The 12,327-nt window shown below is 37.1% G+C and overlaps 1 protein-coding gene across 1 annotated transcript; it reads right to left on the bottom strand.

Moving 5' to 3' along the window:
• Positions 1 to 1,599: 1,599 nt before the first annotated feature.
• Positions 1,600 to 5,287, bottom strand: LOC104599964 (WRKY transcription factor 28). Its single transcript, XM_010262725.3, has 3 exons — positions 4,803 to 5,287; positions 4,286 to 4,501; positions 1,600 to 2,070 (listed from the first exon to the last, which is right to left on the bottom strand). Exons 1-3 carry the CDS (start codon positions 5,081 to 5,083, stop codon positions 1,896 to 1,898), a joined length of 672 nt encoding a protein of 223 aa, XP_010261027.1. The 5' UTR covers positions 5,084 to 5,287; the 3' UTR covers positions 1,600 to 1,895.
• Positions 5,288 to 12,327: the final 7,040 nt, after the last annotated feature.

Here is a 12,327-nt window from a genome sequence, read left to right as displayed (position 1 = left end):
CTTCCTAGTTCCTACCCTCCTAATGACACTGTATGATTCATGTTGTACCTTGTTTTATTTTTGGGTTAATCCAACGATTGTGTTAGGTCACCCATTCAAGTAGGAGTGTCAGTAGTGGATTTATATTAGATTGGATCGATTGGATTGGACCATTGATAGAAGATAAGAATACAAGTGTAGATGAATCAGATTTAGGTTGGAATAAATTTAAATTAATCTCAATTTGAATAGATTGAATGATCCAGACATTAAATTGGATTAACCCAAAATGGTCCCAAATATTTATTAGATTAGATTGGACCTGATCCAAATGTAATGGATTCATATTGGATCGATCAGATTGGACTAAATCCAGTCCAAATGACACCCTACATTCAGGGGCGCTTCATTTCCTGCTGCACACAGGGGTCATGTAATATATCAACGTGTATCGTATCGTACCATACATATCAATTAATTTTCATGGCCAATGATATGCAACATATTTAGACTTTGGGTATATTTTAATGATTTTAAACAATAAAAGAGGTCATATGTCGATAAATTATCCAATTAATATAATAAAAAATAGAGTTTTGATTGATCAAAATTTTTAGATGCACAATTTTTTTTCATGTAAAAAATATCAATACTTTGAGCCTTGGTTAAGATGCCAATCCAATGGCTTCAGATAAGGTCCCTTCATGAGAAGAGGGCAACTATGCATGGGGAATGGTAGGGGTGTCAATTGGACTGAATTTGGCCCAATCCAATCCGGTTCAATATGAATCCATTACCATGGTTTTCGAATTGCTATTGACCTGGACGGTCGGGCTGTTCAATCCTAGAACCGTCCAGACAACTGGTTCCATTTTACCCTAAACCTAGTCCTTGACCAAAAACCGTTAAATTGGTCAACAACCCGTTGACTCGGGCAATCTAACCGCCAATTCGTTCAACGGTTTTTGGCCATTTTTTATTTTAATTATTTTTGTCAGAATGAGCATCTGTTCGGATCAGATGGTCGAACCATCAACCTGAAAATCGATGGCCAGAACAGTTCCGATTCCGGGTCATTTTTTAAAACATTGTCCATTACAGATGTACAAGGTCCAATCCAATCCGGTGAATACTTTGGACTGGTCCAATTCAATGCCTGTATTGTCCAGTATTCCGTTTAAATTGGTTTTAATTTAGATCAGTTCCATCTTCCAACCCCCATACCTAATCCATTAACACCTGTATTTTTATCTTCTATCAATAAATTAGATGGTTAAATCCGACCCAATTGAATAAACTACTTTGGACCATTAAATCTGAATTGGTCTAATACAATGTCTCATTGGTCCATGTAATCTACCCAAATTGATTTTGATTTAGATGGATCCAACCCACATCCGGTCCTTTGACACCCTATGGCTATGTTTTTTTTGAAGAAAAAAGTAGGGCAAGGAAGAAAAAAGGTAAGAAAACATTTACAAAATGTCTTTCCCTATCTTTTCCTTCAAACCAAATATAGCCTTAGGGTATGATGCCAATTTGAAACTTGCCATATATGTGAAGGAGAGATAAGGCTGAATAGTGAATATACGTACTTGACCATCTCTAGCTAGTGGCATTGATTGATAAACTTGAGAATATCATATCTTCTTCACTTCATCATGCATAAATACAAAGGAACTTAGTAAACAAAACAAACAAAAACAAAAGCTGTCACAAACAAAATACAGATCGACCTACACTTCCACCTCCTATTTATTTATATGGTATCAGCAGATTGGAAGCCCAACGGAGGCATTTAATTAACACAAGGGAATCCTTATTCTACAATAATGAAAATGGATGCAAGCCATAGGAAGGAGAGAGAGAGAGAGACAACACTTGTACATAAAACAATATATAACTGATTAACTGTATTACCAGAAGAAGTTGTTAATTTGGGGTGGGGCTTGTGAGCTCTGATCAAGATCATGCGATGGAGAATGTACGTGTCTTCCTTCATAGGTTGTGATCACCATCCGTGGGTCCTCTGCTAATCGCTCCACTCGTTTCTTTACACGGCAGTTGTCCTGTGTACAACGGTAGTAGCTTCTGCATACAAATTAGTCGAGACATGATTATGAGTAGAAATTATCAAATTAATTTGGGCGCAGATGAATATCAAAATGACCAACACGACAATATCAGAATAGACAAATTATTATATTAGAAGGAAAATAATGTTGCAAGGGAATTAGGGGATTAAAGGCTCCACCCATCACAAGAAATCTTTGAATCCATCTTATCCTCGCAACTCAAAAGGATTAGTCTGCAGTTATATGGTTGGATGATACAAAGAGCTAAACTTGAAAGACTACATTCTGCTTTAGATTATTTCTAGGAGGTGTTTGGTATGGAGGAGTTTTGTTGTCATTGAATTTTGGATTGATTAGTACAAATTAATTTGTGAGACATTCTTTTTTTTTTTATTGAAATATTTTGAAAACGTTTTTGAGTTAATCAATACAGATTGTTATGTTTTTTTACCCTAAAACATCATATTTGATGTTTCTCACATGTACACATTTTTCTAGTAAAAATGACATACTTATATACAATGGGCAACACATATTTCTTACATAATTCCAATAAAGCATATGCTTTTTTTTTTTAATAAAAAGTCCATTTGAATGCAAATTTACTTATTTTTTTATTGATATACTTTTACATCTTATTATCAATATAAATATGCATTAGAAAATGAATAGAATGTAATATTGCCAAACCCGGGCAAAAGTGAACCAGAGTAGAAATTTACCTTGAACCGGGATATACACTCCACCAAACACCCCCTTAGTAAGCTTACATTTTTTTTCCTTAATGAGCTTACATTTTTACTTGTTAATCTTTCTATGAAGAATCGTGTACTTCTCAGATATATATATACTTTCGTATCATTATCTCTGTCAACCTAAATATTATAATAACGTAGAACATTGGCAATTCCATAATTCGAATCAAAGCTAACAAATTTCTTCAGTGCTGTTAATGGTTTTCCTCTGCAGTAGTCCACCAATTTGTTAATCCATCATGTCAACTGTATATATTTTCTTTACCGTCTAGCCTTCTAGGGTTTCTCACTCATAGCTTCCCTTTCAGTTCTTAATATATATATATATATATATATACTAGTCTTCCAGTTGAGCCAGGCCAGAATTATGAACCTAATCAGTTCCAACAACTCCCAATTTCTAACAGAGGTTCCAATGAATTATTGCTTCAAATGATTAATGGCCTAGCAGTAGCAGATCAGTTCTATAGAAACCTCTGAGTTTGGGGCATCCACATGAACCTGATGAAAAAGGGTTTCCATCCCAATGGCCTCAAAATCACTAGGCCAAAAAGGCATTTCTATTGCTACAGAATGCCCCAATGAGCAGCTCAAGAATAGACTGTGCAAGGAATAACTACTACTTTCTTTAGAGGGTACCCTAAAGAGATTGTCATGTCAACAAAACAGTGACCCATTTGGCTACCCTATAGAGACTAGAGAGGCAATCCCAGCTGACAGACCCACCCTTGTTGGGTTAAAGGAACCGTGAAAACGTGCTCGGCTGCTAGCCTGTTTGCCCCCCTCAAATTTACAGCTATCATACTCTCCCCGTACGCTGGAATCCAGGCGACGGAAAGAAAACCACAACACAATGTACAAATGATAACTCCGACGTTGATCAGACAGTTAAGCATGGAAGAACGAGAAAGCAGGATTAGAGATGGAGAAGAATTCCATAAAAGACTCTTGCAATCGAGTTCACATAGGGCCGAGACCACATCGATTCTTAGATCCACGGGAGTAAATAGCTTCCATGCATCATTAAGTTTTGTTGGTATTGTGAAGTTCTTCCAAAGATGCTAACTGCTAAGTGCTAGATCTGTCCAAAACCTCAAAAGTTATTTTGTTTGGTTTTAAAAAGCTATTCATATTTCTTGCCTTTATATCATGTCTTTACGAGTTAAACAGAGAGTCTTTTAGGCATTACTTATGATTATAATGATGAAATCCTCCAGAAAACTACTGGAGTTCAACTGTTGTCTCAGAAATTTCCATAGATGAGCCTCTACCCCTTCTTGTTTGCAGAATCAACTCGTATATATAACATGTCTAGGCAGCACAACTCCTTAATCAAAAGTAAAATTAACTACTTAGAACCCTGGTTGATTTTGTGTGTGTGTGTGTGTGTCTGAGAGAGAGTAAAGGGTATGTGCAGTTGTGCGAGATTACAAGATGAAACAATAGAAGTGAAACTGAACATAATTTATGCGGTACCTTGGATGCTGCGTGTTCTTCACTACTTTTTGGCCATACTTCCTCCATTTGTAACCATCGTCCAAGACATCCACGTCGCTCATGGTTTTGAAGCAAAACCTGGGCTCCCTCACCTTCCTTCTTGCCTTCACCTTCTTCATCTTCATTGCAGCGACACCCAGGGGGTCTTCTCCATATCTTTTACTCCCCAAACACTCGTTTACTTCTCTCCATGGCCTGAATCAATCAAAGTCCAAACCCAAACTCACATCAGAGAGAGAGAGAGAGAGAGAGAGAGAGAGAGAGAGCAGTTTCCTCATTTCTGCATGAAAATTTTGGAAGGAGTTCATTTTGAACGTTTAGATAATTTCTTCATAATGATAAAGAATTCATGAATTGCGTCGAGTGTGAAATAATCATACTCAAAACTATGTTTTTGTTTGGACTCTTGGCTTTCGCCGTTTTGTTCTTGCATCAAAATAAAAAAAAAATACCAACTCTCTGGCGTATCATAAAAAAATACAGTTTAATTAATTACCAGAGATTATTAGCCGATCTTTGCACCGAAGAAGATTCGAATTCACCGAAAGAGGCAATATCTTTGTGCTTTAAAGCTCTAGAAGAGAGGCCTTCAGGGAGATGACAAGTATCGTTTTCTCCTGGTGATGTAGGGTGGTTGTTGTTGAGGGGTCTCGAAGATTGGTGAAACCCAAATGGAGAAAAGCTCCAGTTGGGAGAAGAGTAGAACCCCATCTGTGATGGCATCTCTTGATCTTCAAACAAACCCTGGTTAAGCATAGTTTGAGACGTAGAGAACATGCTTCTCTCTTCCTCTCTCGCGATTATCTCTTCTTCTAAATGGTTGGGATTGTATTTTGTAGAGGAAGAAAGAGAGAGTAGACTTGGGTTCGTCTTAAAAAAAAGAACAACCTTCCTGTATCTCTCTCAGGTTTACATGAAAAAAATAACAAAAAACCATATTTCTACGAGGAAACAACCAAAAACTTTCCCTTCTTACCATTTAAATGTAATGACTTCGACAACAGGAAAGAAATGATGATAATAAAAATAACTATACATGGTTTCTACTCTCTACAGTATCTATATACGTACAGAGAGAGAGAGAGAGAATAAAAGATGGTTATGATTCCTGGAGTTCAGATGAGTACATAATAATGGGAGGGAGAGATATCACAAGAAGTGAAAATTAGCATTCCCATAGGCTTTCTTTTAGGCGCCCCAAAAATGCCACGCAATGATGATGAATCTTGGGTGCAAATCTTTTCTCCTCTGGCCTCTGCTTCGGCGGTGAAGGTATTATTATGAGTTGATGAAAGAGGACCTATTTGACTTTTGACAAAAAGTTCCATTAAAAGAAAAGTCTCTTGCCTTTCCCTTGCTTTATTTTCTCCTTCTTTCTTTCTTTCTAGTTTTTACTTTTTATACCCCATTTTATTTATAATAACAATTCTACATAAGATTAATACCCTTATAAAATCCACTAATGATAGGAATGCAGGTTGTGTCATATATCAAGAGACTGGAACAAACTCAATTCAGGTTAACCGTGAGAAGGTGAAGAAATGGCTAGAGCATGGGAACCAGATGATGACCATGATAGAAGGATTGAATGGTATGAAATGGAGAGAATTAGTGAAATCCTACAAATATGTATTGCTCTTATGTTGGGTGTTGTAGCAAAACCTTGGGTAATGAAGTATATAACGGTAGAATATTCAATATTGTGTCAGCATTAATGAAACTTATTTAGTTTTAGGTGTTTTAATTAGGTGGTGTTTGGTTAGAGTGGCATTGTGTTACCGTTGCGTTTTGGATAATTGGATTGAATGATACAAATTTATGAGAAATATGTATTGTTTATAATGTATGTGAATATAATTTCAATTAGAAAAATGCATATTTGTGAGAAACATCAAAATTTGACGTTTTAGATAGAAATAGAAATTGGTATTGATCAATTCAAAATAATTTCAACTAAAAATCTCTCTCTCTCACACACACACAAATTTGCATTAATTGATCAACCCAAAACACAACAGCAATGCAATGCCATTGTAATAAACACTACCACTTTTTCAATCTAATTCTCTCCTAATGGCGTTGTAAGAGAACAGAGGACATAATCTCCACAATTTAACAAATTTTGGAGAATAATTCTATATCCTTAGTGTGTTAGTGAGATAGCTTGTGGCGGGGTGGGGCGGGGAGCCTCTCCCCATCCCCATTCCTGTAAAAATCCCTATCACCGTCCTCGTTAATAGGGACAAGGTTATTCCCGTCCCTGTCCCCACGGGGATTCCCATTCTTCATGATTTTTTTTATAATGTTAACTATTTTTGTTTTTTATTTTATTTAAAAAATAAAAAATAAAATAATTAAAATTTACAATCCTATTCGAAAAGATTCAAACATAATCAATCATATTTTTTAAAATATTAATATATAGATTTATATGTGCATATATACATATATATCAATGGGGATCCCACGGGGCGGGGAGTGCTCTCCCCATCCCCGTTAACGGGGATGAAATTCCCCCATCCCCATCCCACGAGGGGAAAATCATCCCCATTCTACCCCATTTGGAGTGAATCCTCACCAGGATGAGAGAAATGGAGAAAATTGCCATCCTACCCCATTTGGGTTTGTTGGGGGTGGGCCGTGCGGTTTAAAAAACAGAAAAATCGAAGCAGTAGCTAGTATTGGTTGTGCTATGGAATCTTTAGGGAGGAGAGTTTTGTCACTCAGTAATTGGGTCCTTCTGTTCCTTTTTTATTTTTCTGAAGAAAAATCTGTTACTGCTTCACAAGAGAAATGCGGGATAAATTAGTTTTTTTATGAATTTCCATACTTTTGCTGTCCGAATTTTAAGCCAACAATGAATGATAAACACGGGGGCTCACAGTCACAGCCTTTTTCCATGCGAGTGCTGTGCTACTGACCAATCATCAGTACTCCGGAGACAAAGCCGAGGCAGGAATAAGTTCTTATATACTTTTTGGAATTAGTTCATTTCTTTTACTTGAAAGCTTTTTAAGTATGGAGTTCAATAATCGCCATTAAGGTATGGAAATTCAGTAAGAGGAGTAAATGATCGGTTTTGGGTTGGAGTCCATTTAAATCAAAATAAATTTGGATGAATTGGATGGATCAATAAGAACTATTGAATTGGACCATTCCAGACTTGATGGTCCAAAGTGTTTACTGAATTGGATTAGACATAATTCATCTGTAATGGATTTCTATCGGATTGGATCATACTGGGCCGGATTGGATTGGACCAAACTGACACCCTACTTATAAATGGGCAGTGACAACTCACAGAACAATGTGTGGTTAAGATGACAACAAGTAACACTAAAAGCTAGAGGCAATGGGATAATTTATCAACCAACCATTCATGGACCCTCAACCATACATTTTCTCTGTTAACAAGTCATAGTTTCAACTTTCAACTACAGAGAGGATAATTAACTTTTTATTGTTTGGATAATCGGCACCATTAATGTCCAGTGCAACAACTTTGATTCTAGTTCTACTACTAAAGAAGACACAAATTTGGAATTGAAACAGTGGATGTTTTTGTCACTCTAATTAGCAGGTAGAGGTACTGTTGTAGTTATTGAGCAACGCCATGAAATGTCACTTCACTGTTTCTAGTGTGCATTCTGTTTTCACCGAAAGGACCAGAGTTGTTGCTATGGTCAATGGTAGAAATGGGTCTGGACAAAAGAATTTTATCCTGTATGGGGTACAATATCCTACAAATTTGGGTGTAGGACTAACAGGACTAACGTGGACTGGGATACTGAAGTCCATTGGGTCCGACACGTTTGGCTGGAGCACTAAAATGTAGGCTTTTACTTAGCCATCTCTTGCATATCCTTTTATGACCAAGATGTGACCTACCCTACATTCTACAACCCATAGGGTCTGTTTGGTATACATCAGAATAGGAATAGGAATTGGAATTGAAATCCTTTGGAATTAGAATCGGAATGTTCTATTCTTACAGTCTGTTTGGTTCAAACAGAAGTTGGAATGAGAATTAAAATCAACTGGAGTGAAATTTCATTCCCTACGGTGGGAGAGGGAATGATCATTTCCTCAACTGGGAGAATACTATTCATTCCACTAGGAATGGGAATAGAATTCTAATGAATAGTATTCTGATCGATTATGCCCAATCAAAAAGGTGGAATCGAAGTGACCCATCCCTATTCCCATGAACCAAACCTTCCATACCCCTAGTTTTTGGGCGGGTTTTGTCCGTTATTGCGACCCATGAGTGTTTTGTGATTTGGGTTAGTTTTCTCTCTTAGGGTTTCTTATATAAGTTTATCATTATGGCTGTATTGAATGAAAAAAAAAAAAACATGTTGAGTCATAGAATTACTCATTATCATGGGTGTAGGCTTCAATGACGATCCATGTAAATCGTCTCTTTTCCCTTCTTTTCTTCATTTATTTATTTATTTTTTCATTCTCAATATGGTTCAATAAGTTCAAAATCTTCGTTTGGTGGAAAGTGAAAAATCCTCCCTTGTGTTAAGTAACAGAATGCTGAACTTTTAATTATTCTTTTTCAATCAAACAAACACCATTTTATTACAACATAGACCGAGGAAGGAATATTGAAGTAGTATAGCTAGATTCCTCCTTCAAGAAAGGCTGCATCCGTAGATGGGCCAATGCAAGAAGCCCATAAATTAAATAAGAATAAAGCAAAAAAACACAAGTCATAATTGAGATTATGATCATATTCTATTGATGATTTTGCAACCTTGCGTGGGACCAACGTCCATCTGATGTCACACAAATGCAAGGCACGAATAATATCTTACATCATTTATCTACAGGGTTTTAGCTTTTAACTAATTCTTATCTTGTTATATTTTTATTTGGGAAAAGCTAATAAGTAGACGAGAAAAATTGAAGGGTGTTTGGTGGCAAATGGGATCATTTCCCTTTGCCGCTGTGGGTTTTAACTAATTATTAAACCCCTTTTAACAATTTCAATTTACCAAAACTTTCCTTCCTTTTCGAGGTAATGATAAATGAACTCAATTACTCTTTAGTAAAAGTGATTATACTTGCTTTCTTCTATAAACGTAATAGATTGTAGGAGTTTTGTGAAGCTACCAAGTGCTCAATTGCACTGGGACAGAAAAGAAAAGGTGTCTAATATTGTATGTAGAGTTAAAAAACCTAGGAGTTCTGCACCGGTCAGTGTAACTTTGCATTGGGAATATCTCCCAACGAAATAAATTATATAAGTATGGAGATATTATTGATGCAAGTCTGTAAAGACTGTTCAAATGGGCATTGCACTGACCGAAGCCTTTCTCAAAACTTAGAATCATGGCGTTGGATGTATTGTAGAAATGGCAATGGGACAGGTTTGAGGCGGGGATCATAATCCCCATCCCCGACCCCGATTATAAAAATAACCTCCATCCCCATCCCCGATCCCCGTCGGAGATAAATTTTGTCCTCCATCCCAGATCCCCGCAATTTTTTATATATAATAGTGTTTATTTGAAAAATAAATTTACTTAAAATAAATAAATATTTTAAATTATAAATAATTTTTTAAATATATTTTATATAAAATAAGTTTACTTAAAATAAATAATATATACCCTGATTATGTGTATATATATACACATAATCAGGGTCGGGGTAGGGCGGAGACCTCAATCCCCATCCTCGACCCCAACCCCGACCGGGGATTATTTAATCCCCGTCCCCGTCTCTGCCCCGCCTAAACAATCCCCATCCCCGATTCCATTGGATCGAGGAAGTTGAGTCCCCACTGGGGATAGGGAAAATTGCCATCCCTAATGTATTATGGTGGTTCCATTAAAATGTTATTTATCTAATTTAAAATGAGTCATAACAAGCTTTGATTTCATTGTTTTAGTGTGGCGTTACGATACTTTTGTAGCAAATGTGGTTTGAACCAAGAATTCTCTACAGCATCCATTTAAAAATAAACAGGCATTATTATTGAATAAATGTTGAAGTAATTCTCTCTGCAATATTACTTGTAGCTAGTGAAAAGAAAAATGAATGATCCAAAGTACAGTGGAAGTCTGGACGTGAGGCCAAGGGAAAGAATTCAACCCCTAAGCTTCGGGTGGATGCTTGGATGGTATAAAAAAAATTGATAAGAGTCCATTTGGTTTATAGTCAGAATCAAAATTAGAATGGTTTATTTCCATAGCTTGTTTGATGGAATGAGAATTGAAATCAGCTGGAATGGGGTCCCATTCCTATAGAATGGGGAGCAAATGGCCATTCCCTCAAATGAGAGAATGTCATTCCATTTAAAATGGAAATGAGATTCCAATTCTACCCAACGAAACACTTGAAATTGGAATGGACCATTCCAATTTCAATTCTAGACCCCTATTCCTACTAACCAAACAGGCCCTAAATTCAAGTTGTCCATCTACAAATAGATTATCTACTAAGGAGATACAGACAATTCAGGTAATATGTGGTAGCTGGTGTTGCAACCCGCCAAAAAAGGTATAATTGTTGATCTATCGATTCCATCCTTTCCTACGTGGAAAGTTTAATTTCCAACTCAATATCACCTTTGTCTTTGCATATTATAAAAAGGTTTAGTTTTTTGAATTCTTAGGGGATATTTTGTTCATCATAGATAAATAATTTTTCTATTAATATCAACTAATTAAGCAGTAGAGAGTACAAAAAAAAAGTAAGGTTGGTTTTCATCTGTAAATTAATTAAAATAGCTTTTATAAGCAATTACTTTAAGTAAGGTAGACCAAAATACCAAACGCCACCTAATGCGATTTTGCTGAATCATCTAGAAAGCTTTACTAAGATTACATATGGCATTCCTTATTTTAAGGATTTATGTCTTTTTTGTTGTTAAAATGTCAAAACAGCCTATGAGCCTAAATCATATAAGAATCTTCCACTTGCGGAAAGAGTCTCGGGATTCCTCTCCCACACACTGAAAACATAAAAAAGCAATCAGTAGTAGTAGCGTTGTAGTTGTTAGGTCTCTTCTCTCGTGGAACTTTCGTCAGGTGCATTGCTTACCACCAAATTGGGAGGTCCTCCTCCTCCTCCTACGCCCGTTGTTCCAACCATCGATGAATACTTCTGCCTTGAGGAGTAACGCTGTTTAACCAGCTGACGAGGTACGAGCCCAAATAGTACGTACTTCTTAATGTTTCCTTCCGTCGTTGTTTGGACGCCGATCGAATTGCAAGGAAAGAATGCTTAGAGGACCTGGAGTGGTTTATCCGGGGTGTGTGCTCTTATGTTTAAGTCAGTAATTATGTGTGAGATAGTAGACTAAAAGGCTAATGAGCAAATAATCATGGGGTTGGTGCCCTTATATAGGTGAGTTGCTGTAAATTTTATGAAACACCTCCGAGATCCCCAGCCCATACTACTAAGAATCCGTTCTGCACTCGGAGGTGGGTTTCGTGTGAGCTGATAAGTCTTATCGAGCCCGTCCGATCCGGGCGGGATAAGGAAAAGGCTTGCGGATGTGCGGTGTGATCTCGAAGAGGTCGGAGACAGTTGGTTAGCTTCTAGAAGTTGGCTACGAGTCACCTCGGCAGGTCGGGCCATCACAAGTTGCTCGGACCTTGGTCTTGGCCAAGGTGCCCGAGGTACCCGAGCTGACTTGACTTGCTGAGGTGGCAGGGAATGCTGAATTGTCATCCAGTCAACAGATCGCTTCCATGTGTTAGGGTGTTGATTGGTCGAGCCAAATTACCCCTCATCAGAATACAATGTCGGAGAATATAATAAGAAGGCAATGCCATTTGTGGCCAATTTCTTTATAAGAGTGGATGTCAGTAGGGTGTCAATTGGATTGGATTTGGTCCAGTCCAATGTGAGTCAATTACAAATGGATCGGGTCTAATCCAATCTAATGAATATTTTGGACTATTTTGGATCGACTCAATTCAATGTAAGGACCATTCAATCTGTTCAAATTCGTTTAATTTAGATTGTTTTCAACCCAAACCTGGTCCATTGACACCAATTTT

This window comes from Nelumbo nucifera, chromosome 5 (assembly GCF_055504915.1).
Source record: "Nelumbo nucifera cultivar China Antique chromosome 5, China Antique-T2T, whole genome shotgun sequence".
Classification (NCBI taxonomy): Eukaryota; Viridiplantae; Streptophyta; class Magnoliopsida; order Proteales; family Nelumbonaceae; genus Nelumbo; species Nelumbo nucifera.
This window is presented reverse-complemented; position numbering and strand designations above follow the sequence as displayed.

Excerpts from the sequence above, each read along its gene's own strand:
- LOC104599964 (XM_010262725.3), bottom strand. The coding sequence starts at position 5,083 with ATGTTCTCTACGTCTCAAACTATGCTTAACCAGGGTTTGTTTGAAGAT. Across the intron at positions 4,502-4,802 it reads AGATCGGCTAATAATCTCTG|GCCATGGAGAGAAGTAAACG; the intron begins GTAATTAATTAA and ends TGATTGATTCAG. Across the intron at positions 2,071-4,285 it reads AAGAACACGCAGCATCCAAG|AAGCTACTACCGTTGTACAC; the intron begins GTACCGCATAAA and ends ATTTGTATGCAG.